General features: G+C 40.5%; 3 protein-coding genes and 1 long non-coding RNA gene across 4 annotated transcripts in view; 2 read left to right on the top strand and 2 right to left on the bottom strand.

Moving 5' to 3' along the window:
- The window catches only part of LOC111604943, a 59,866-nt gene that overhangs the window by 13,085 nt on the left and 22,678 nt on the right, over window positions 1–24,103 (top strand). The gene's annotated exons all lie outside the window — the stretch shown is intronic.
- On the bottom strand, window positions 363–1,869 carry LOC111604939. The gene is made up of 2 exons (XM_023323209.2): window positions 1,470–1,869; window positions 363–1,416 (listed from the first exon to the last, which is right to left on the bottom strand). Exons 1-2 carry the CDS (start codon window positions 1,749–1,751, stop codon window positions 670–672), a joined length of 1,029 nt encoding a protein of 342 aa, XP_023178977.1. The 5' UTR covers window positions 1,752–1,869; the 3' UTR covers window positions 363–669.
- LOC111604937 (sodium-independent sulfate anion transporter) lies at window positions 9,962–13,582 on the bottom strand. The gene is made up of 5 exons (XM_023323207.2): window positions 12,922–13,582; window positions 11,520–11,740; window positions 11,128–11,449; window positions 10,901–11,062; window positions 9,962–10,841 (listed from the first exon to the last, which is right to left on the bottom strand). Exons 1-5 carry the CDS (start codon window positions 13,415–13,417, stop codon window positions 10,138–10,140), a joined length of 1,905 nt encoding a protein of 634 aa, XP_023178975.1. The 5' UTR covers window positions 13,418–13,582; the 3' UTR covers window positions 9,962–10,137.
- On the top strand, window positions 17,541–18,956 carry LOC111604938. Its single transcript, XM_023323208.2, has 2 exons — window positions 17,541–17,907; window positions 17,970–18,956. Exons 1-2 carry the CDS (start codon window positions 17,617–17,619, stop codon window positions 18,711–18,713), a joined length of 1,035 nt encoding a protein of 344 aa, XP_023178976.1. The 5' UTR covers window positions 17,541–17,616; the 3' UTR covers window positions 18,714–18,956.

Genomic DNA, 24,103 nt, shown 5'->3' on the forward strand with positions numbered 1-24,103 from the left:
ACAGCGTCTTGGCCAAAAAGTAATTTGGCCTTTATCTGTATTGCGGTTTAAACAGACAAACAAGACCCGAACCAACCGCTCGTTGGCCGTGGGGGAGCTTCGGCAAGAACAGAAATCTCTCGGGTTGAGTCTGAATACGCATTGGGTACATTGTCGTTGTTTTAATATGTGTATGTTTGTTTGTTTACCATCATTTCTATGCCATACCCTGTACACAATAAGTCCATAAGAGCGGGTATATGAGGCGACATAGTTTGAAGAGTATTTAACCAGAGAGTTTCCACCATAGATCAAACAGCTAACATAGTAAAATCAGTTTTATTTTGTAATGTAATATACACTGGAAAGTTGTGTAGAAATTCGTATACTGATTTTATGAATGAAGCTACGAACAGGAAATTTTATACGCTTGCTCATCTTATTTTTGCATATTATCGATAAATATCGATTCCAAAGCAAATGTTTCAGAGCACAAGCCGAGCACTAAAGTCATTTCATTGGGCTGAACTATGACACCCGTTCGATCGCTATCACCTTGATCACTTATAGGGTTCGCAGTGATTGCTGTGGGGGCGTCGAATATCCGTGGCCTTCAGTTGTCTGTTTAAATAAATAGACATACTATTCATTTGAGACTCAGAAACGGAAAAGACTAATTACAATCCTAAGCTAAAATGAAAAACGCGTCCAGCGCATCATCAAGCTCTCTTGCAATTGGAACCCAGACGCCCCTTCGTAGATATGTGCAAACTTTTCGGGGAAGCGATGCTTCAGACAGCCGATTACTGTGTCAGACACATAGTAACCGGGTGGCCAACCACACTCGCACGGCGGAATGCAGGTACTACACTCCTTGTTAGAACGTGTCCAGTGTATAGTTGACATGGGCCGGAAGTAATTCAGGCACGTTAGCCGCCAAGGCAGTTGGGCATTACTGAAATTGGAGTCGTGATCGGGTAATGTTGGCGGGCTAACTACTGGATCATTTGAAAATTGAGAACGGGTAGAACGTCTTGACGATGATTCATTGTACATGTTGAAACGCGGTACGAGTGCAAACAGCTCCTTGTATTTATGCTTACGTTCTCGATGCAGCCACAACTCGAGCAGCTCCCAGTGATCGAGAGATTGAGAACGATCCCGAATAATTTGCATGCGTATATACAAATCCGAGCGTCGATATTCATCATAGTATATGCCCGTCTGCGTGTGCCACAGCAAGTAGAGCTCATTGGGCTTTTCATCCGGTAGAGAAATACTGTTCGAGAATTTGGTCAGCTCAAAGTGAAACAGCATCCGAATGCCATAGGTAATGTGTTTGATATGGTCGAAGTCCTTGATATTCATTGCTGACAGCGCGTCAGCGTCCAGCAACAACAGTTTGCGACCCCCGATCATATTCACACGAAATGTGTTCTGTAGATGAAGGAAATTCTGATATCTTGTATTTTGTCCTCGCTCGAACTTACAGAGTATTGGGGATATCCATAACGATGAATCCATTGGCGTACATCCCGGTCGTTCCAATCATAAATCGGCCCAAAGGGCAACTTGTCGATTATATTCAGACATAGCTCAAGCAGAGTCGGGGGCGAGGATCGGCAAATCAAAGGACTTTCATCAGAAATGATGGTGAGTTGCCGTTCCAACAACGGATTACGTCGAAATTTGATTGGCGAGGCTTTAATTAGCTTTTTAGGTTCGACCTGCTGTTTAAACTTTGTATCTGTTAAGCCATAGAGATAAGTCATTATGGTATAGGAGTATAAAGTGCAAAGGTATATATTATTGTCAGTTTGTATAGGTATAAATTTAATTAAATTTGTGTATAATTTGTGCGTGTATAGAAATGACAAATCACTATCTGAAATTTATATTGTAAAACCGGAGCTGACTTGAAAAAAAGAGATTAGATATTCAACTTTTTGTTTTTGTTCAATATGCAGAGTCAAGCTTTAAGCTTAATATGCTAAAGACCCATTTACAAATTGAATATATATAGCCCATAAGTACTTGTACATCTATATATATTTATATCAACGAGACCTAAGGCATCTGCTAGTCGTTCAGACTCGTTTAATGCATATTTCCTTTTATTTTGTGTTGTTTTTTTTTGTGCTCAGCCACATCCGGGACTCATTATGGCTTAGCCAAAATTGCATTTTGGCTGCCAGAGCTTGGGGAACTTTTGAATTCTTGGCCAAGTTGGTCGGGCGTGATGCGTGTTTTGTTTATTTTGCAGTTGGCTCTCCTCGACATTAACCAGAAATTGAACTGAGCTGAGCGCCAAAGTTTTTCATTTAGTAAACAGCCTCGGCACTTGTCACTGCGGCTGTCACTGTGGGGCTGGCAGTTCATTTAAAGTTCTGGGCAGACCGTTTTAATTAGCATGCCAATTCAGTTGGTAAGCCCCCACTTCAGAGTCCTCGGTCGCCTGCGATACGCCCCAAGTCGAATGACCAGAAATCTATTGACACTTTTGCGCTTTATTAAATGTTTATTTGCTTTGTTGATTTCGATTTTCTCATCGAGTGCGCAGCGAATTTGAAATGCAAACAACAACAATATGGGAAAACTCTAGCGAGGGTCGCATCATCAATATGTGCGTAGCACAAGGGCGACGGGGAAGGCAGAATGCGGCTGGATTTCTAGAGTTTCACTGCGACTAGCTTAAGGCTAAGGATAACACACACACAGACACACTCACACTCACACTCACACCAAGCCACCCACACTATGAGCACGCCTGCTGGCAATGAACGGTAAATAAGGCAAATCTATATGCGAGAAAACGTGGTCTCACCCACTACACTACACTCAGAATATTGCTCGACTTGGCCAGTGACTGCGACAATGACTGGCCAGAACCAATAGAAGACACAGCCAAAGCAGCGCCTCGCGTCTTTCCCTGTTACAGTTACTGTTCTTACATTTACTGCTACTGTTACTGTTACTGAATTAGCAATTGACTATATTGGTTGGGTGTTGGATGCGGGACTTGGGATGTGGGATGTTGGCTGAACAATACCTAAAGCTGGCAGAATCTTTTGAGTAATGCACTGAGCAAAATAATAGAGTATGTTTTAGGCATGAAATATATATGCTATATAAATCGAACATATGGCCAGATAACGCCTTGATAACATTATAATATAATCATATAATATATTATAGATTTGTAATTTGACTTGCAATTGATATATTAGAGAAAGAAACAATTTCTATATTGATTCTGCCTTCCTATAGCAGTTCATTGTTGATTCAATTGGCATGTTACTTAAGGTATCTTATTGGATTTGTTTATGCTGAGTCAACAAGCACACAATGGACGTAGTACTGCGTGTATTTCACTCGAAAGTTTTTCTAGTGTTGGCTGCCTCCCAGCTGTAGTCACAGGCAGCATACGTATTTGCCATTTCCACACACACTCGCACTCAACTGTGTGAGTAGAGGAAATGTATTCACGTTGCTTTTTCATTATTCATGACAACTTGCTCTTGGCCGTGCTCGTTGCTAGATGTAACTGAGTCAAAGCAAACACCAGACAAAGGTAGAGGCAATGCCCAAAAAAAAGCAAAAAAAATGAAAGTAAGATGAAGACGGCACACACTCACACACACAGAGAGAGAGAGAGGGAGATATTGTGAGCGGGAAAATAACAAAAATGACAATAAAAAGCAGTAAAACAATTTTGCCTCCCACTGCAACGCGTAGACAAAGTCAAAAAAACAGCCAGCCCAAAAGGAAACTAATATTTTAAGAAAACAAGACACGGCCACCACCCAAGGGTGGGTATTATAGAGGGGATGGCTTCTGTTACATATGTGTGTGTGTGTGCATTTAGGTCGTGTGTGTGTGGGTGGTTCGCTTAGCCTTTGCGCAAGTGGCCGTCGTCAAATTCAAGTGACATATTTAGACAGCTAAGCGACTCCCAAGTGTGGCATCCACAGCACAAAGCAAAGGTGAAGTGGCATTGCCACAGACGCAGACACAGCCACAGCGGCAGCCGCAGCAGCAGAAGCAGCAACAGCAACAGCAATTTTGCAGCAATTCAAGCTATTGTTGTTGTTGTATCCCTTTTTTTGGCCATGCAGCAAGGGGGTTTTTTGCAGCTCACGAAACATAAAAAAAACGGAAGCAGTGGCAACCCCACAGAAACCAACGACGACGAGGACGAGGACGAGGACGAGGACGACAACAGTTGCTTTTAATAATAAAATCATTGAGCATCAAAGCATAAAAATCAGTCAAGTGCAACATAAGCTTAAAGACCCAGTCGCTTGTATGGGTGGTTGGCTGCCAGGAATCGAAGGTAGCGCAACTAAGGTAGACCAACTCCCCTTTCTGTTCTGTGCATGTGTTCGATTTTGCTGAAGCATTTGCTTCTTCTTCTCTTTTTTATTATTGCCCAACATGAAGCAATGCATGTGACTTAATGTTATTTTTACAGCCAAATTAGTTGGCTTTTGATGTGCGTTTAACTTGCGCGGATGCTGCCTTAACTTTAAGCCAGACAACCAAATTGTTGAAGAAAAAAGATTGAACTAGAATCATTCTTTCTACCTCTCCCTCTCTGTTTCTTTATGTCTTCTCTGCATTTCTTTGTGAATTGCCAAGGCTTGAATGCTCTTTTCGACTAGGAAATATTAAGGAACTTTAATCAAATTGTTGAAAAATGTTAATTAAAAAATTCATATAATGAACAATGAATACTATATTAAAATATTTATTTTCAAATTAGGCATTTAAAAATATTTATTTAAGTTTTTTAAGCCAAAATTTTTCTTCGCAATTTGAATTCGTTTTAAATTTTCTCAACAATTTCTTGTGGCTAACAGTTTATTTTACAGTTATAGGATCTAGTCACAAATCGAATCAAAAATACTTTCTTTTATGCGTCACACAACGTGTGAGGAAATCAAAGTATCCCCAGCTGGAAAATGCCAACTGTTCGGCAACAGAGTTTATTGGACACGCACATTTTGTGCGTAAGTTTTTCTCCTATAAAGCATAGAAGGCACAAGAAAGGAGCGAGGGAGAGGCTGGTGCGGTAGCCAAACTTGCAAAAGGTGGTGTATGCAGTCATAAAGAGACACCGCAGCGCCAGTTGGGCCTGCTGCGTGCAGCCATAAAAACTCATAAACTGGATTCAAAGTGTGTGCTCAGTGGCACATGTGTGTGTGTGTGTGTGTGTGCTGAATGTATCTTTAAGATACATTGCCAGGCACATTAAGTTGCGACAGGGCAGGCAGCTGCTTATTGGCACACTCATGGGATAGGCAGCGGACGGCAAAAGTTAAGTCAAGTGCAATCATTTCAAGCTGCTGCATTCGTAATTGCATGAAGTACTCGCAAGTACTCACAATTCATATGCCTAGCTCGTAATGTGGCAGATGTTGCCATCTCTTCGGTGGCTTATATTGAAGTGTACACACTTGACTGTGATGCCACTTGCCTACGGGCTACGGACAGAGCAAAGCGCATGTTCGGTTCGATTCGCACACTTTCGATGATCGTAAGCAGAGTTTGATTGGGAAATGAGATATAAAAGTCAAATGTTTGTTTGATTTCTTGTTCGCCTTAGGTTACATACAGGGTATTTCATAGTTGAATATGTGCGAGTGCTCTCTTGGTTTTGTTTGCCCAGCTGAAGTGCAGCTCAACATACACAATTTTCATTTCACAATTTTCATTTCACAATTTTCATTTCACAATTTTAATTTCACAATTTTCAAGCACAAAATTCCCAAATGCATTTGCTGAAAAATGTTCGAGTGTCTGGTTAAAACTGATTTGATTAATAATTTCCGTTCAGTTGCTGATGTGAAAAGCTTTCTAACTAATCGCATATAGAGCAAAAACAAAAGTCTTACTGCCATCAAGAAGCACCAGTTTGGCCAAAGAAGCTCAAGTAGCAGGTTTCGAGTTGCAAAGTAAACAATTTAACTTTTAAAAAGAATTTATTTTAATCCATCTAGTTTAAGTCATATCAGTTTTTAAGTTGCTTTAGCTAAGAGCCAATCGAATAGATGGAACCATTCTCAGCCCGTTGAACAGTGTTCTGTTCGATTTAAAATTGGGATTGAAATACTTTTCTCTCAGCAGATGTAATCTGCATCTGAACTCATTTGTAAGTTGCCGCAAACGAATTGATTTATAATTTAAATTAAACGTTTCTCAGCACACAACAATGAAGAGGACAAACAACGCACATACACAACACGCCCTCCAGCGCAACCCGACAAGCCATTTGGCAAACTCAGCTAGACACGACAGGACAGGACAGGGCAGGACACAACCCTTTAAGCAGTTTTGAAGATTGTGAGTGGCGCTAAGCTGCTCTGCTTGCCGTCTGTGCTGCCATCTAAGCCCTGCCGCATGAAAATCAAACAAACCAAACAGTCAGAGGACATTGAGACGTAACTGCCTGCCGCGGCATCCTTGTCTCGCTTTTAACTGGAGGCCAGGCATTTCCTGACATCCTTCGTCCTGTGGCCCACGCGCATAGTTTTTCCACGGCGCGCTGCTGTGCGGCTCATTGACATCATTTGCTTTGTACTTGCGAGCTTGTTATTTTCTACAAATTGTTAATTATTTTCATTGCGCTTATTATGAAACTTTTCTGCAGTGCCCCCACCCAGCCTCCTTCCCAAGCTGCCCGAAACTCTGCTCAGCTCTTCGCTGTTTGTCGCTTGTTGTCCTTAAGGATTTTTGGCATTTAATTAAGCGCAATTAAATTGACATTTTAAACAATTTAAACAAGCAAATAGACGTCGCAATTGGCTACCCCTACTCCATGCCAGCCTCCGGTTTGTGGGCCGCCTTCCCTTTGCCTATTTTTGGCGCATATTGAAACGCTTTATGACCAGAGGCCAATTGGCTTGGCTGCCTGTCGTGGACTCCTGAAAGCTTTAACAGGGCAAAAAATCGATAAATACCACAGCCCCAACCAAAACCTTAACGTCCACCCCAAGCCCGCCCCCACCTTCACCGCACATGCGTCTATTAATTATGTCTTTTGCCGTTTTGTCACATTTAAAGGCGAAGCAATTAAGTTGCCAGGGGAATATAGTGGAGAGGGAGGCGGAGGCAGGCATAATGTATACCCAGTCAGAGTCACATAATACGTATCAATGGACACAGCGTGGACATGGACGTGGACATGGACATGGACATGGAGCTGCTTCTGGTGCGTCTCCATAGCCCACTTTGCTACGTGACCAGCACAGTAATTCATATGAAAATTTAATTTGTTAGGCCATACAAAGTGAACAAACGGGCCTAAAAGGCAGCGCAGTCTAGGGGAGCAGGCAGGCGGTGTCTAGAGGTATGGAGTTATAGAGGGCTGCAGCGGGGCAATGAATCCGAATGGTTTTACGTTTCTAACCGCATGTGAATATAAATATTATTAGGTAAGCATTAAAAAAGGAATAAGCAAAGTTAGCTAACTGAAATCGAAACTGATCAACTAGCAGATACCCAGTGCTAAAGTGAATTAAATGCTAAATTCTAAAATATATTTCTGTGCAATCAAATTCATTGAGTGACTTCAGCTGCTAAGCATTTTAATGCTGATTTCTTTTATCGATTTCCTTATTTATTTTTATTAAGAGTCAGAGATCTCAGGCCTCAAGCCCTACTAAGCGAGATTATTTAAATCGTATTAAAGGTGTCAATAAATGAAGTGAGAAACCCCGATTTACTTTATATAAAAAACAGACTATAAAAACTAAAATATTATAGATGCAGGCTCGCATCTCTGGATGGACTTGCAAATATTTGATTTAGACTTTCGATATTCCAAATCGAGTGAGCGCTAATTTGAACTGCTAAATGTTGCAAGTTAAACCACATGAAACAGTTTGGCATCAATTGGAATTCTCCACATTTCCATGCTGCAGGGTATAAATACATTTAATACGTACGTTTGCCATCATGAAATATGAAAAATGATTGCATTTTTGGCGCAAACAGACGGAATGCGGTTTGGCTAGTTTTTGCATTGTCAACACGTGGCTGAAAGCCGCAAAGTATGCAACGCAGTTTCCGCTTTTATGATAATTTCTCTGATTTTGATTGCGGATACCGCAATTTGAATGATATTTGGTTTTCTCGCGGTCGCCACATTGAAACACATGTTTTTGGCGGCCATCGCATATTTATTGATATAAATTCATTTGTTTCTAAGCACATGTATGTATTGCTCTGCATAATTCATAAGTTTATTAAGTGTTTTTGAGAATGCATTTTATATAAATAAAATTGTGTGTCTGTATATAAAATTATTTTGAAGTGTTTTTGAATATGTTTGTGCTCTGATTATTTTTGCTTTATAAAGTGTTTCAAATTTTGTTCCGTTTAAAGCTTAAAACCAACCTGAATCTGCCTTTGATTCATAACACGAATTTTCAGCAACTTTTGCCAGATTTCGTTGTAGCCTGAACATGTATATATCATTGCAATATACGAACAGCACTTGGCGTTTTCTCATCTACAAGCATTCGATGCTATTGTGTATAGAAGGCATCTTGAGGCCTTGAGTACTTCTCTATAATTTAAATTCTTATTTAAATTAGGTATGCAATCCAGCTCCATCTTGTATACATGTACATATATATTTAATAATAAACGTATATCTCTGGAGCTAGTTGTTCTTGGAGCAAGCTAATTAGGCAGAATGCATTTCACACAATTCAAAGCATCGATCATGGTCTATTTTAATGTAAATTGAAAATGTAAGCGATGCATTAAGCTCATTAGTTCAGCTATGCAGAAAATAGCAGGATGAGGAGTGGACAGTGAGGTGGGGCGGATAGAAGGTAGCATGACTGGCTGCAGCTGAAGACAAGTCAGTTGAACAGCTTAGCAAATAAAGTCCAATGAAATAATTAGCAGAACAAGGTGCGACCAAAGCGGAGCTGCACAATTTGCATGCCCAGCTCTACCTGACTGTGGCCAGAGGTTGGGTGGTTTTGGTGGCTTGGCAGCTTGGTTTGCTAACTTTGGATAGCATTTTAAATTTCATTAAATCAGCTCACTTCGTTTGCCAATGCAATCAACATGGCAAAGCGAAAGGAAAATGAAGAAAGTCAGTAACAAGGCCCGGCGCTGGCGCTGGCGCTGGCGCCGCTTTTTATTTGTAACGCCTCAAGTGCTTGAAAATCAACTTAGATGAACCCGCCCGCCCCTTGACCGCTAAGGGCGTGCGGGGCAGCGCTTAACCTTACGTAATTAACTTGCTTTGCGCTTGCTTTTCCATTTTATACTCGCTCTGCACTCTACAACAAAAGGGTATGAAGAATTTGCCAAGCCACTCGACCACCTCGCTCAATATCTATTCCAACTAACGTATCTTAATAATAAAATGCAACTGAAATAATTTATTTCAATGTTTACAACATATTTTTTCTAAATATTCATAGAGCATTTAATCATCGTTCGGCTCCTTCTCTCTCTTTCTCCATCGTTGGCTATCTCTGTTGCTTCTACTTAGCCTGTCTATTTTCTCTCTTGTTTAACTGCTATAGACTTTGTTATTTCACTCTTTTATTTCGTTCTTAGTTTGATTCACTTTGCGCATGTATTTTAGTATAATTTCTTGCAGTTCTTGCCGAGTTTCGCGTTTCCGCCCTAAGAGGAAGGTGAGGAGCCTGCACCTTATGCAGGGCTGAGGCGTTGGATTTGTGTTGCGCTTTCGCTTTTCTCTAATTTCTTTGCGCTTTTTCACGATTTTTTTCGCGGTTTTATTCCCATTTTTTTCTTTTTGTACTGCGGCCGCTGTTCGGCGTTCTAAGTGAAAAGTAAGTAAACAGAAATCCATTAGCTTGGCAATCATTGACGGCGCTTCCAGTGGTGCAACTCGAAGCCCACCTTGCTGCCCCACTGACCACTATGTGTATATATGTGTGTGTTGTGGGTGGTTGTGTCTGTGTGCAAATGAGTGGCACAGGTCACTGTGGCTTTTATAAATTGCTGACATCAGCGGACTTGCTCCACTTTTTCACTTTTATTTTGGCTTTCGGTTTCCAGGCGTCCGCTTTAGACGGAATACGACAATATTTTGGTTATTTATGGATGACAAACTGAACATATATTTAAATAAATAGTAACTAAAAACTTAAATTATTAGATGTTCGGCTATTCGATATCAATTTTATAGCCCAGATCTATGGAGGCGCGTATGTGTGCTGTGAGATTGATGTGGCCATTGCGCAGAGACTCCTGTGTGAGAAACTCCTTGACCTTGGCCTCGCTCTCGCAGAACACCAAATTGTCAGTCACATCGATGAGATGCTGCAGGTGCTCAGGAAATCTGTAGAGTATTAGGAGTATTGAGCTGGAGGCATCCGATTGACGGCACAAATCACTCGACAGCTTCGATATGCCCTGGGCAGCCGTATAGTCTAGGCCTGTTATCTTGTGCCCGTCGATGACGACCGTGATCTTGAAGTCCGCCTGAGTGCACGCTTTTAGCACGAGACTTCTCAGGTGATTGATGGCCGGGAAGTAGATGCCATTGCCGGGCAACACCGATATGTACTGCATATCTTCCATTTCCTGTATCCTCACCAATATTTCCGGGCGTGCCCACAGGAATAGCAGATGCAGCGCCGTCACAATGATGCTAACAAATAGACCCACCTCCACGCCAAAGAGCACGCACACACAGAAGCACAGCAGCCAGATGCCGAAGTCCCGCTTCGACTCGCGCCACAGCCGTAGCGGAAGCTTAAAGTCTAACAGCGTGAAGATCGAGCAAATCAAAATGGCCGCCAGCGTCGCTTCCGGTATATAGTTGAAGTAGGGACTCAGGAAGCTCAGCGCCAGCAGCACAATGATGCCTGAAAGAGAATTCGAATAGAGTCTTTGGGATTATAGACTACGCACTGCCTGCACCTACCCAGATACAAGTTGGCCATAGGAGTCTTAAGACCGCAGGCTGTGCTAATGGCATAGCGCGTAAAGGCGCCCGATGAAGGCATAGCCTGCACGCAGGAACCAAACATATTGCAAAGTCCAACAGTGAGCAGCTCATGATTGGTATCTACCAGGCCCTTGGGTGCTAAGATATCAGAGAGGTTCTATAGAAATTATTCGCATCAATCCCACTCTTGTTATCTTACTCACTCAGCTTGCCAATCGATATATTTGTCAGTATGCCAACAATGGGTATGACAATGATGCCTACTTTGAGCTCCTGCAGAATCTGCCAAAAGCTGTAGCTGCGCTCAGGTGTTACAATGGTCAGGCTGGGCACCGTGAAGTTGGGCAAGCTGGAGATTGCACTCGGACTGAGGGAATAGGGCAGCTGCTCTCTGTAGCCCAGCCAAATGTAAGAGACAATGCCAGCAATGAACACAATAAGCGTATTCCTCGAGGTAGATAAATAGCGACAGCAGATGCGCAAGGCTTTGCTACGTTTCTGGCAGCGAGCGACGCGTTCCAAAAGCTGGGAACACAGACTTGTCATATATCATATCATATCGAAATTGAATGGAAAACAAAGAGTTTCTACACACCTCGAGCAGTAGCAGGAAAATAATAGCACAGATGCCCATGACCAGATCTGCCATATTCGCCTCACCGATGCGTGAGCTGAGGGTGCTCACCGAGCTGATGAGGCCGGGCACTAAGTATTTGATGCCCAGCAGGACCTTGATCTGGGACTCAATGACCAGGATTGCCGTGGCCGAGGAAAATGCTTTGATCACCGGCATCGATATGAACTCAAAGACGAAACCTGCAAATCATAATTGAAGTGTGAATTGGCTGCGAGTAGCACAGCGACAGCAAGGTGTCAATTGAATGTGAAAGATATCTAACTGAGATAATTTATTGAACTAGATCAGGTTTCTTTCTGAATACATAAAGTCTTGATCTTAACCTAACAGCGCTGTCAGCTTGGTTTCCAGTCACGAAGTGCGGTTTATATTGTTTTGGCAGAGATCGATTATCAATATAATTACTAAATTAACGACACGGTTATAATTGAAGCACAGCTTTCGTTGCCATCTGTTGGAAGCTGTCTGCTAATTGGTCCAGCCAATAAACAGTTGACAGCGTCTCTGTCGCAATCTGACTGCTTGTCAACTTGTGTGTGTGCATGCTCGAGGTATTGGATCCGCCTCAAATCGGATATAGCACGCGCACTTAAGTGTTCGTTCCGCTATCAGCATTGTACACCCAAGTTCAGGGTGAGTGAAGCCAATGAAGATGCTGAATACAATTGACGCCAGCTTACTTTTAAGTCTAGTTAGGCATAGATATTATGCTCAAAGCTGAAGAAAAGCTCTGTTCGCCTTACAATCGTCCAATTATGCAGTACAGTAGCTTTTGGATAACAATAATAAAATAGTTTATAAAATATACACTTGACTCAATTGACAATGATGGCTAAGCGTGCAGGAGGACAATGCAAACTTCAGCCGGATACCCGTTGAGAGTCGAATATTTTTGAGGTCTTTCTGTATTCATGCAGATTTGAAAATGTTGCTAGAAATTCTTGAAATATTAATCAAGAGATTGATGACCTATCAGTGGGAGAGTCGGCACGCCGGTTGCTCAGTCAGTCAATCAATCAGCTAGTCAGCTAGTTAGTCATATATCACTAATTCAGTAAGTCTGTCAAGCAATTAATTCGTTACTTAATCCGTCATCAATATCTTAATCAAGTCAGTCAGTCCATCAGCCAATCAATCTATCTGCTAGACACTCAGCAAGCCAGTCAATCAGCAAATCAACATGTCATAAAGTAATGCATCCGTCAATCAATCTGTTAATCTGTCATAAGCGGGTCAATCACAAAATCCAAAGCGTATAAATGTCTCGCTGAATCAGCTTATCTGTCAGTAATCACTGTGCCTCCCAATTATGACTCAAACAGTTAGGCCGTCAGTCAGTCAATCATTTTCAGTTACTCACCTATGCGTAACGCGCCCATAATGATTTGCACCACGCCACTCAAGAAGGTGAGCAGAAACGCAAATTCAATGGGCCGTCCCACTGTGAACTGTACGCTGACCAGGGCAACTAGACTGGTTGGTCCAATGATGACCTTGTCGATGGAGCCAAAGATCAAATAGATAAGCGGGCCTATGAATGCCGAGCACAGGCCGTAGCGGGCAGGCAGACCTGCGAGCAGAGCGCAGGCAATGCTCTCTGGTATGATGGTTAGGCCCAGCGTGATGCCAGTTATCAAATCATCAATGCCCCATTCCATATTGTAGCCGGGCAGCCACTGAAACACGGGCACATGGCGCACTAGAGCCCGCTTCCATTTGGGCTGCGGCGCCCGCTTGGCCGCTTTTGCATCGCTGTTGGCGCCTAAAGCGACTTGGGCATCACTGTGACTGGACAGAAGACGCACTTTGGTTGTACGTTCCGTGAGTTCAGGGTCCACTTCCAGTTGCGGATACATAATGAGACTGAGACTGCGATAAGGTCCGCTTCCAGTGAGTCGCGATTTGATAATAACGCGGAAAGCGACGCTCAAGCCACTGATGAGCGTTTTTTTAATCGCAGATAGCACCTCGCAGATCGCAAATGGCAGAGCGCGAATCAACAAGCGCCAACCATCTCCAAAGGCAACGCACCCACGATTTGCAGTCGACGTTGTTTGCATTAAGTATCAGAGCGTCTCTTAAAGTTCAATTGTGAACTGTGTAGCAGAGATACAGTCACAGATACAGATACAGATATAGAGACAGACACAGATACACATAAACATTCAAATAAACATACAGATATAGTTACAGATAGAGATACAGAGGCAAATACTGATATAGATACAAATACAGATAAAGATACTGATACTGATATAGATACAGGTATAGATAGAGACTGATACAGATAGATAGATCCAGATACAGATATACATACAGATATTGATACAGATACTGATATAGTTACAGATACAGATACAGATACAGATCCCGATAGAAATGTTGCTAGTTTTATTACAAGAGGAACACAAATTACAGATACAGATACAAATACAAGTGAGCCTCAATGAGAGATCTACATACAGAGACCTATTTAGATACTAATACCTACAGAGCTACGTATACAGTCAATAATATAGATATAGCTTGCTTTAGCTGCTTACGTTCTCATAACGGGAATCAGCTGTTCGTCTTCATCTCTCTTAAGATCGCTCTTATTTGTCAGCTGCTTTGATGCTTGATATTATTTTCACGCTCTTCTGATGTTGTTATTATTATTTAATAATACAGATGCTAACTGCTGCCGTAGCTAGTCGTGCCTGGGGGCTTTCCGTTTAATTGTTTGATTCAATTTTGGATTCAACCTGACACTTTGGTACCAGATTGGACACCATAAATCGCTGTTCGTGCGGCATTAATTCACTGTGCTAATTGGAACATTTGTGAGAGTACTTAAAACAGATAATAGGCATCGTGTCAATTATCGGATAAATGTCAACATTTCCAAGTGACGTAAAACCAATGACAAGAATAGGACAGTCGAGGCTAAAAACAAAGCTATTTTCACTGACGTCAATGACAAGATCTCACCTCAATTCTAGCACATGCATATGGAGCCTCAATGATAAATAAATAATATTCTTATTATATTGCAGCTTCACGTTCAAGGGTTTCCTTACTCATAATTTTGAATTATTTATAAATTATTTCTTTGTACTTATTAAAAGTTGCTTTTCTTAACAGCCTGCAATTATTTGAAATACTTTTGTAAAAAGTTTTCTACACTTTTGCTGGCAGAATGGCAGCATGACTTCAATCTAATTGCTGCTACACATGGCGTATGATTAATATTTATATTTCGTGCTTCTCCATTTAATGTTACCTCTCTTGACTGCTTGCCTATAAATTCAGTTATGCAAATGTCTTTTGCCAAAAAAGTTTGACTGTCAAAAATGAAAAAAGGCAAACACATTAAAAATTATAAGCCAAAGCAAATATTATACAAATGGCACATTTTTGGCATGTGGAAGCCAAACATAATATTTGCTGTCTTCATTTTAATGCAAATTAAAATTATAAAGTTTTGATTGACTTGAAAAAATTTTTGTTAATTTTGCTGTTGGTATTTTATCTTTATTTCCCTGAATTATTCAAGGAAAAAGCTAAGCCAAGCTTAGTAATGTCAATTGAAAACGAAAGCAAATGGAATTTGAATTATTTCAAATTAAGTAAACAAGATTCTTTTTGGCTGGATGATGTTATGTTTTTAGCTCAGGCAATCAAAAATAATCAAAGGCATAAGGAATGTCTAAATTAATAACCAAATTAACTAAAATATTTATTTTGTGAGGGTAAACAGAATCTGAAAACTCCAGATTTTTGTTGCTTAATAAATTGAAAATGTCGTCTGCTAATTGTGTTACATAGTGAAATGTTTAGTTTTTTCTGAATTTATCTGTTTCTATATTTAAAATTCTGAAAATCGAACTGTAATTGAAACTGTTGTATTATGGGACTTTGAAAAAAGATTAGTATTTAATTTTCATTTTATTAGCATTGGGTGGCCCGAAATTTATAAATTAGTCGATTTACAATCAAAGCAAAATCAAAGTAAAAAGAAAAATTGTTTAACTATTGCCTCTAAACACATTGTCATGGCAACAGCAACAATGTAAGCTTTATAAAGTTATGAAGCCGCCGTTGGGCACATAGAAATTTAAATGTAAATTCGTAAATGTAAATGATATGCGAATTGCACTCTGCGCCAGTTGTTGCACATTTACACAAAATCAATTAAAACCAAATGGGAATCACCACAAATTAGCCGCGAGCAAAACATTTATTCAGAATGTGACTAATACAATCAAAATGTTTCCATTTTGTGTACTACTGGGCGTATGCGTATGCTTAATGCACATTTATACATAGAGCTTTATATTGGTGTCTTTTGAGTGAGAGTGTATTTAGTGGCATGTTATTAAATCAATAAATGCAGAGAGAAATACGTAAAATGGTGGACAGTAGAAGAGTTAGGCAGCTCCGAAATAGATATTCCTAGATTATTTCAACTATGCAATGTATAAATTTAAGTTATGCTGTCATTATTTTGTAGAGCTATATTAGAAATATAACCTATTTTATATATATCATTTATATATATATATATTGTAAAATATATTATTTTTATTTAACGATGTTGATAGCATATTATTGAAATGCTTGTTAAGTTAAAATCCAATTTTGTGTCAGCTTCTTTGATGCAATTTGGCAAATGACTTTTCAAATTCAGAAACTGCAACAATTTTGCACGTACTTTTCACACCGAACAAGCGAACAACTGGGCTTAAGGAAAACTTTTCAAAATGATGCACTTAAAGTTATTATTTGAGCCGATTATTGTAACTGCCACAACGCACGATTGCACATTTAACGATGCCTTTATGTGTGTGCCACAGCCATATTTAAATGAAATTTTAAGTGCTCCACACCTGAAACAGCCCGAGCCAGCAACAATCAAGGAGCAAGAGTGAGTGAGACGGAGCGAGAGAGACAGAGAGAATGAGAGCTCTTGATGGTCTACCTGATTATTATTTCCAGGCACACTTCGTTGTGGCATTATTATAATGACTGTTGCAGCAAAATTCACAACGCACCTGACTCGCATAACACTTTTAAGAGGAAGTTGCACGCTTTGAGCTAATGTCCTGCCAGCTGCTGTTACCAGTCTTCCATTAGTCCACAAACAAACAAACAGATAGACAGACAGGAGGCAATGAGTTGGCTCCAATAGACCGGTCTTAAGCTGCCCTCAGACTATACCCAGACGAAAAATATATATAAATATATATGTCTGCGTGTTTTCGCTTTTACTTATTTAATTGAAAGTTTCTACTTTTAAGCCAGCGGTCCAACTAGTCCCTGGCTTCAGTTGCTTTAGTTCGCATCAGAACGAAACCCACTTGAAAGGATTCGAATCACTTCGCTGCCTTTAGGCGTGGCTTCTGTAGCTGCTTTTGCATAACCATGAAGCTCCGTTCTTAATTCGATTTTTTTATAATGTCATTTACACTCTCATTATTATTATAAATCTTATACTCCAAGCTAAGTACCTAAGTATTTTGTTGAAGTGTATCGAACATATTTCATAAGTTCTCCTCTTTCGGTTGCCAGACTTTTTGCTTTTCGCTTTTTAGATAATACTAATTAAAAATATGCTCCTATTGGTTTTAATTAATATTTGAACTGTTGTCATTTGAGTTTTGCTTTCTGCCAGATTGCCGTAGATTAGCGGGCCGTCAATTTGGCAGGTGATTCAGTACCTCAATAAATGCGTCATGCAGTGAACGTTTATCTAAATTTTTATGAGACTGATAAGCATGCAATCCAAAATTGTTCCAGTGAATGCTGAGTTCAGAGATACGAATCATCTAGTTGGCATATTTTTAGAATTCTACAAAGAGATAGCAGCTTGCGGTCAGATGATCTATAGAAACAGCTGGCTTCGAAAAGGAGCGGCATAAAAGAAGAGAATCGGCACAAATGCAAAGCCAACTTCGGCTACAATTCACACACAAACTTAGTAAGCTTTGCGTTAGATATCCCTGAGTATTGATAGGGCAGTAAGCTAAACTCGTTTAAGTCACAATATATACATATACTTAGTCCTAGCGAAACAATGTCTTATATTTATGGCATAACCGATATCAAATATAAGCCAAAAGAGAAGAAGAAAAGGGATGCAGTAATATCAGATGTTCCACCAGTTAAATTCCGAACTCATGAACTGCTCGCACGTTGTCCGAAGTACAACCACGACGACTGGCCCATAGACTTTCGGGCCACGCCCTCAACTCTCGTCGAGCTATGTGTTTGCGCAGTCGATAAACTACCTTTGCCGCCGGTCTCAGAGTGGGACGACAAGGCTATAAGACTATGGATTCTTCGCTATGGATATCCACAATATATGGTGGGTTTTCTATTCAAATTCATATAACTTCGACAAGCCATGTTTCCTTTTATAAACCATAGCACACTTTTCGTGTGAACATGATATGGGGGCGAAAACTGTTGTTGCTGGACGCTGACGCGCTGTCAGCAATGAATATCAAGGACTTCGACCATATCAAACACATTACCTATGGCATTCGGATGCTGTTTCATTTTGAGCTGACCAAATTCTCTCACAGTATTACTCTACCGGATGAAAAGCCCAATGAGCTCTACTTGCTGTGGCACACGCAGACGGGCATCAACTATGATGAATGTCGACGCTCTGATTTGTATATGCGCATGCAGATCATTCGGGAGCGGTCTAAGAATCGAGATCACTGGGAGTTGCTCGAACTGTGGCTGCGTAGGGAACGCGAACGCAAGTACAAGGAGCTGATTGCGTGTGTGCCGCGCTTTAACATATACGAATGCCCCAAAGCGCCTGTCAAGGATTCAAAACCGCTGGTCAGGTTGGATTGCATTTGTCATAATTGTATACCGCCATGCGACTGCCTTTGGACAGAGAAGGAATTGGCTCAGCCTTGGAACCTGCACTGCTTGAATATCAGATCTGAATACACATTTAAGTTGAAGGAGAGCATATGTACCCAATGTATCCAGCCTTGCGAATGCAACTGGCTCTCGAGATATTATCTGACCGGAACAGTTCTTTCTTGCCTGAAAAAACACTTTCCGCAGAAGTTTGCTCCCACTTACGATGACACGAAGGAAATAATAATGCCAACCCACCTGCTCAATAAGTGGACCCGCTTCTCTCTTTAGATTGTTATACTTGACCCCTCTCGTCGCCACGTGAGGGTTCATTGCTTCACTTTTATTTGGGTTGATCGATATTGAGTGAAAATATTCTTCGAAATTTTATACAAATTTTATTATCTATTTGAATCGCTTACTTTACCATATCGATGACCAACCTGTCTATATTTGCAGAAGCAAATTTGTAAGTAATAAATACGCAACTCGATTAAACAACTAACCCGAAACAAATGAGCTTTTACTGCCATCTTCAGCAAGAAGCGAAAAAGATTTTCTTTCAGACTTATTATTTTCGCTTTGCAGAATTGGCTTTCCCATTTTAATTAAATTATCTCGCATTACAAAGCAGGCACACCTGGCGAGATCATAAAAATGAATTACGAAATGAATAAAATTTGAAATTAAACGAAATTTTATTTTAATTTTTTTTGCTCTGATTTTCGTTTTTCTTATTATTGAGGCGTTTGGCAATTGCCCATGTAATAAAAAGCCAAGTAAATATTACGTATACGCCGTGTGTAGATAAACAAAATATTATGGTGCACGTACACAAGTGCCACGCCCATAACGCCTATGCATAAGCACACACAAACGCACAAGCATCGAGAGAGTGAGAGAGGTGTGGGCTGGGGGTGAGATCTACTCAAATGCGACGGCTTTGATTTTTAGTTAGGGGCAACGAAGCAGCGACGATTTTGCCAATTTTGACAGACGCCGCATTATTTCCGCCACCTGCCACGCCCACGTTGTGTGTGTGTGGGGCAAATATTGAAAATTGTACCTTGCGTATGTGTTCTATTCCTGCTGGTGCTGCTGTTGCGGCTGCTGGCAAACGTGCCATGGATTTGTAATGAAACGTGCAGCTAAGAGCTGAAAATACTCATACGCCGTGTGAGCCGAAAATTTTTACGAGTGCTGTTAGGCGTAATTTTAATGGCTCAAACATACGAAGCCCTCTCGCTCTCACTCAACCATCCACAAAAAAGTTGGCACGGATACCAAAGTGTTTTGGGTAGCATCACCGACACACATCCATCCCTTGGCACACCCACACCTTTGCGCACACCTGGAGCCGAATGTTCTACCGGAAATTTAATTGTGTGCGTGCTGGCACAGTCAAATTTCGCTCTGTGTGCTTGTAAACAGGTGTAAAAATAAAAACTAAGCCACTCGCACCCATCATTGTGTTTGCATTTGCGTTTATTTTTATGATCATGTCGCTCGTTAGGAATAATGCCAATGCCGCAGCCAGCACACAAAAGGTACAGCGACTGAGGAAGAGAGAGCACGCAGAGCTTTCTATTGGATTTAGAGCACTTTGCGCCAGATACTTTTGCTTGTATGCTCCTTCAGCTCCCGCTGACGCATTTGCAATGCCAGCTTCTAGCGCCGATTGTAATTGGCATTTTAAATGGGCTTCGTTTTTGGGCTTGAAGTTGGGTTTGAACTTAATTAATTGTTTTAGCTGTTTGTGCCACAAATGTATGTGTGTGTGTGTGGATTAGTGTTTATGTGTTTATGCCTTTCTCAAGCAATTTGACACGTCTCGTGTAAACTTTGTCGGTTAATTGCAATCATAATTAAATGCGTAAATCGAAATGTTTGCCTCTACAAGTGGCAGTTCCGTCCTTGGCTTGCAAGTTGTACACAATTATTCATATATATATATTTGTAATATATTCATGGTTTGTTTACTATTTACTCTAACATAAATAAATATTTATTTTATTTATTTATTTGTATACTTATTTCAGCCCGCAAACGGCTCATACCCAGTGGCATGCTGCTTCAGCGTAAGCATTCAGAGCTATCTCGGGTGCGATAGGACCTCAGCTGCAAGATATGGTCGATGCTCTGGACAAAGTGTTGCTCAAACTACGACGGCTATGAGAGCTGCAGCATCGCTGCAATCTTAAATACATATAAATACAAAAATACATAAATACATAAATACATAATCTGAAAATACATATATTTTTTAAGATTTTCCTTTATAATTGTATATCTATATATAAAACACCGCTCTTTTTATCAATAAGAAAAAATTGAGAAAAAATGTATATTTACCAAGACTTTCATGTGCTATATTTGCTACGAATTTACATTGATATGAGGGCATATTTCGATGTTTTTGGGATGCAAATAAGTAATGTGAAGTTCATGTTTTAGACTTCAACAGCTTGAATAGCACGATAACATGTTAGAACAGATTGAGAATAATATTTATATTTTATAATAAATGCCTCTAGCTCCATGACTACAATTTTTAAACTTTTATACAATACACATATATAATATTATATGAAAGCAATGCCCCAGTAATTACACTTACCCTATAGATACCAATTATGCTACAGTTTGTGACTAATCATCTGTGTCTATCTGCAACCTCATCGACAAGGAAGGCAGGCAGCTAAGCTGCTCAAATGCCAGACAAACAAAGATACCCCTCCAATCAACGCTAATAGCAATTGTGCCCATTTCTGCAATATCCTCAAAGTGCTTAGAAAACCAAAAGCCAAAATGCTTAAGGTACAAACACGCACGCAGCAGGGCTGGGTATTATGCTTGTATGGATGCGCACAAACACCCAGAGACACAGGCACTCACACACTACCACATTCACACGCACACACACAGACGGACAGACAAAACTATTAATTAATTTCCCAGGCATAGGCACTGCAGGCCATAGACATTGACATAGGCATGGACAGGGCCACCGCATGTCGTTGACATTTCAGTCAAAGACAAAACCAATACTCAACCAATCAGAATAGCAGCAGATCTCTGTGTCAACATGGATGGAACGGGATTTGACAATGACACCAGCTGAAAGCTGCAAAGTTAAATATATATACAACAGCAGGAAATAGCCAGGCTAAACTTTAACGAGCTGAGAGGAGAGCTTTTAGATTGTATTTAATAAATGTGTAGAGCCTTGTGCTTTGATGTCAGTAGTATTAAAGGTGTCTAGGGAAATTGAAGAAGACTCTCAAAAAAGATTATAATAATGATTCAATGCTTTAAGGCCTCAAATCTTTAAACTTTAACGAGCTTTTAAAGATGCTAAGTTACAGTAGTTACTTCTAGTTAACAAATTCTATCGAATAATTTAAGTTTTTATCAAATTAATTAAGCTATAATTTAGTCTTCTCGAGATTAATCTAATATTTTAGCGATTTTAATGCATTGAATATGCAAAATGTCAAAATTCAACTTCGAATTGTCGCCTTGGAAACCGGTTAAGACACAAACAGCAGGTGGCTATTGAGAGAAGGTATGTGAAACAGTGCGTGCGCGTATGCGTAGAGTAGGTAGCAATGTTATCAAGCAAATTGAAATCTTGCAAAATTCTTGCACTCGAACACTTGAGCACTCCATGTTTGTCTTAACTTGTGAACTTTATGTTCTAGGCCTGAAACTGAGCCACTCTCAATAGGAGACGCGTGTGTGTGTGTGTGCGTGTGTGTTGGTTAAGTTTAAGTGGGTAATTTATGTTGAACTACGCAGAGATATCATGCCAAGAAAATTGCAGCTTTTGACTGCGCATTTGCATAGATTTGAGGGCTGCAAACTGTGCACAAAAACAGAAATTTGATCTTGAGGAGGCGAAACGCATTTTGTTAAATTGAATGTGTGGGCGAGTGCTTGATGTGTGACAAGTGTTGGTCCACAGGTGCGGTAATTGAATGCGGCCAGGTTCGAGTCATTTACATTCAATTAACAGTTGTGCAGCAACCACATCGGCATTCATCTAAGTATGCCCGAGATATGCACATAGATGCTGATACAGATGCTCGCTCTTGACTGTTATGACTTTGCCTCTTGCATAAATATTCATTGCAGTCGGATAATTTATGCCTGATGAGCTCCTGGCGTAATGGAATCAAGCACTCGATTCTACGTAGCTGATTACTGAAGTCACATTTACATATATTCATATAGATGGCCAAATTATGGCCCAGCAATGTCAATGCAATGCGCAGGTTGAAGAATTCCCTTACAAGATCTGGATATTAACTTGTTTATGTGACTTATGATAACTTATTCGTGTGCCTGGAAACACTAATGGTATTCCTGTAATCAAGTACTTACTGCATTTATGTTGGTGTAATTAGAGAGCTCAAAAAGTTCAAAAAGAATAAAATTGCTTAATATAAATGAGTTACATCTTAAGTCTCGGTCTGCTTTCTCGTGTACTACCCGTTTGGGACAACTCAACAGCTACAGGGTATACACATTATATGCCTTAAAATATTGCTTTAGCTACTTCAGAGTGTCTCAAGTTGAGCTGACCCGAGAAGCAAAGAAATTACTTTTGGTTAGATTTGAGTTTGTTTTACTATGGCTGGTAATATATTTACATTGTGGCTGAAATCAAGAGCCGCCCGGCTTCCATTCAAGTTCGAAGCCTCGAAATGATTGAAGAAGTTCTTTTGTTATTATTGGCTTTGGCTGACAAAGATTTTAGCAGCTACTTAATCGTTGTAAGGTTGCTTTCAATGTGCAGACAGCAGTAGCAGCAGCAACAACAACGAAACTGAGAAAACAAGAACAAAAACAACATTGAGATTGTAAACAAACAATGTAACCAAATTGTATCAACAAATAAATATAAACAAACGAAGGACCGCAACGAAGCAGATCGAAAGCAAAGGGACGACGTCTGGGCCTTGGGTTTGATTTGTTGTAGTTGTGGCTTGCCGCGGGTCAAGTGCCAACAAAAGAAATCGTACACAAAATAAGTGGGCAACATCAGCAGCACCAGCAGCAAACAGCTACAAGGACCTGCTCGAGCTGCTGGATGCGTGTAAATGTTAAGCTCAGCATGAGCATGTAAGTGTGGGTGCTCGAGTGAGTGTGTGCGTGAGTGAGTGTGTGTTGATTGAATCGAGCCAAATAAGCAAACAAGAAATCAGCAAGAGCCACAACAACAGTTGGCTAACCCTCAGCTAAGCGAAAAATGATAAGCGCATAAAAAGCAAGAGAGGGCGAGGCGAGAAACGGAGCCAGCAATTGGAACATATCCAAAGGATATGCACACATCCTGGCCAACAATTTCCAGTATTTGCCTAACATAAACAAAGCGGCTGCAGTGGACTGTCCGACTTGCAACACAATTAAATTCCCTAAGAAACTGTGTGAATCTGTCATTTAGCAGAGGTGCCAACCCTCTGACATTTGACAAAGTGCCAACTCAGAGGGTCTTAAGTTGTCCAAATTCCCTTCTCCGGCTTCAGCTTTGCCTCCCTCTCGCTTCCACGCCTGTCGCGTTGATTTCCGAGTAGTTTTGCTTCTGACATGACAGTTTATTCTGTTATCGTTATCAGACAGGTGAAGTCCGATAAAAGCAAACACTTTGGCATTCAAGTTCACGCAGATACCAACAGTTC

Source organism: Drosophila hydei, unplaced genomic scaffold (genome assembly GCF_003285905.1).
Source record: "Drosophila hydei strain 15085-1641.00,03,60 unplaced genomic scaffold, DhydRS2 tig00000063-arrow-pilon, whole genome shotgun sequence".
Taxonomy (NCBI): domain Eukaryota; kingdom Metazoa; phylum Arthropoda; class Insecta; order Diptera; family Drosophilidae; genus Drosophila; species Drosophila hydei.

What these genes read in the sequence shown, in the direction of transcription:
- LOC111604938 (XM_023323208.2), top strand. Translation starts at nt 17,617, where the DNA reads ATGTCTTATATTTATGGCATAACCGATATCAAATATAAGCCAAAAGAG. An exon ending in ATGGATATCCACAATATATG is followed by an intron (nt 17,908 to 17,969) that starts GTGGGTTTTCTA and finishes TATAAACCATAG; the next exon opens with CACACTTTTCGTGTGAACAT.
- LOC111604937 (XM_023323207.2), bottom strand. Translation starts at nt 13,417, where the DNA reads ATGTATCCGCAACTGGAAGTGGACCCTGAACTCACGGAACGTACAACC. An exon ending in TTTTCCTGCTACTGCTCGAG is followed by an intron (nt 11,450 to 11,519) that starts GTGTGTAGAAAC and finishes CTGTGTTCCCAG; the next exon opens with CTTTTGGAACGCGTCGCTCG. An exon ending in TATATCGATTGGCAAGCTGA is followed by an intron (nt 11,063 to 11,127) that starts GTGAGTAAGATA and finishes CTGATATCTTAG; the next exon opens with CACCCAAGGGCCTGGTAGAT.
- LOC111604939 (XM_023323209.2), bottom strand. Translation starts at nt 1,751, where the DNA reads ATGACTTATCTCTATGGCTTAACAGATACAAAGTTTAAACAGCAGGTC. An exon ending in ATGGATATCCCCAATACTCT is followed by an intron (nt 1,417 to 1,469) that starts GTAAGTTCGAGC and finishes CTTCATCTACAG; the next exon opens with AACACATTTCGTGTGAATAT.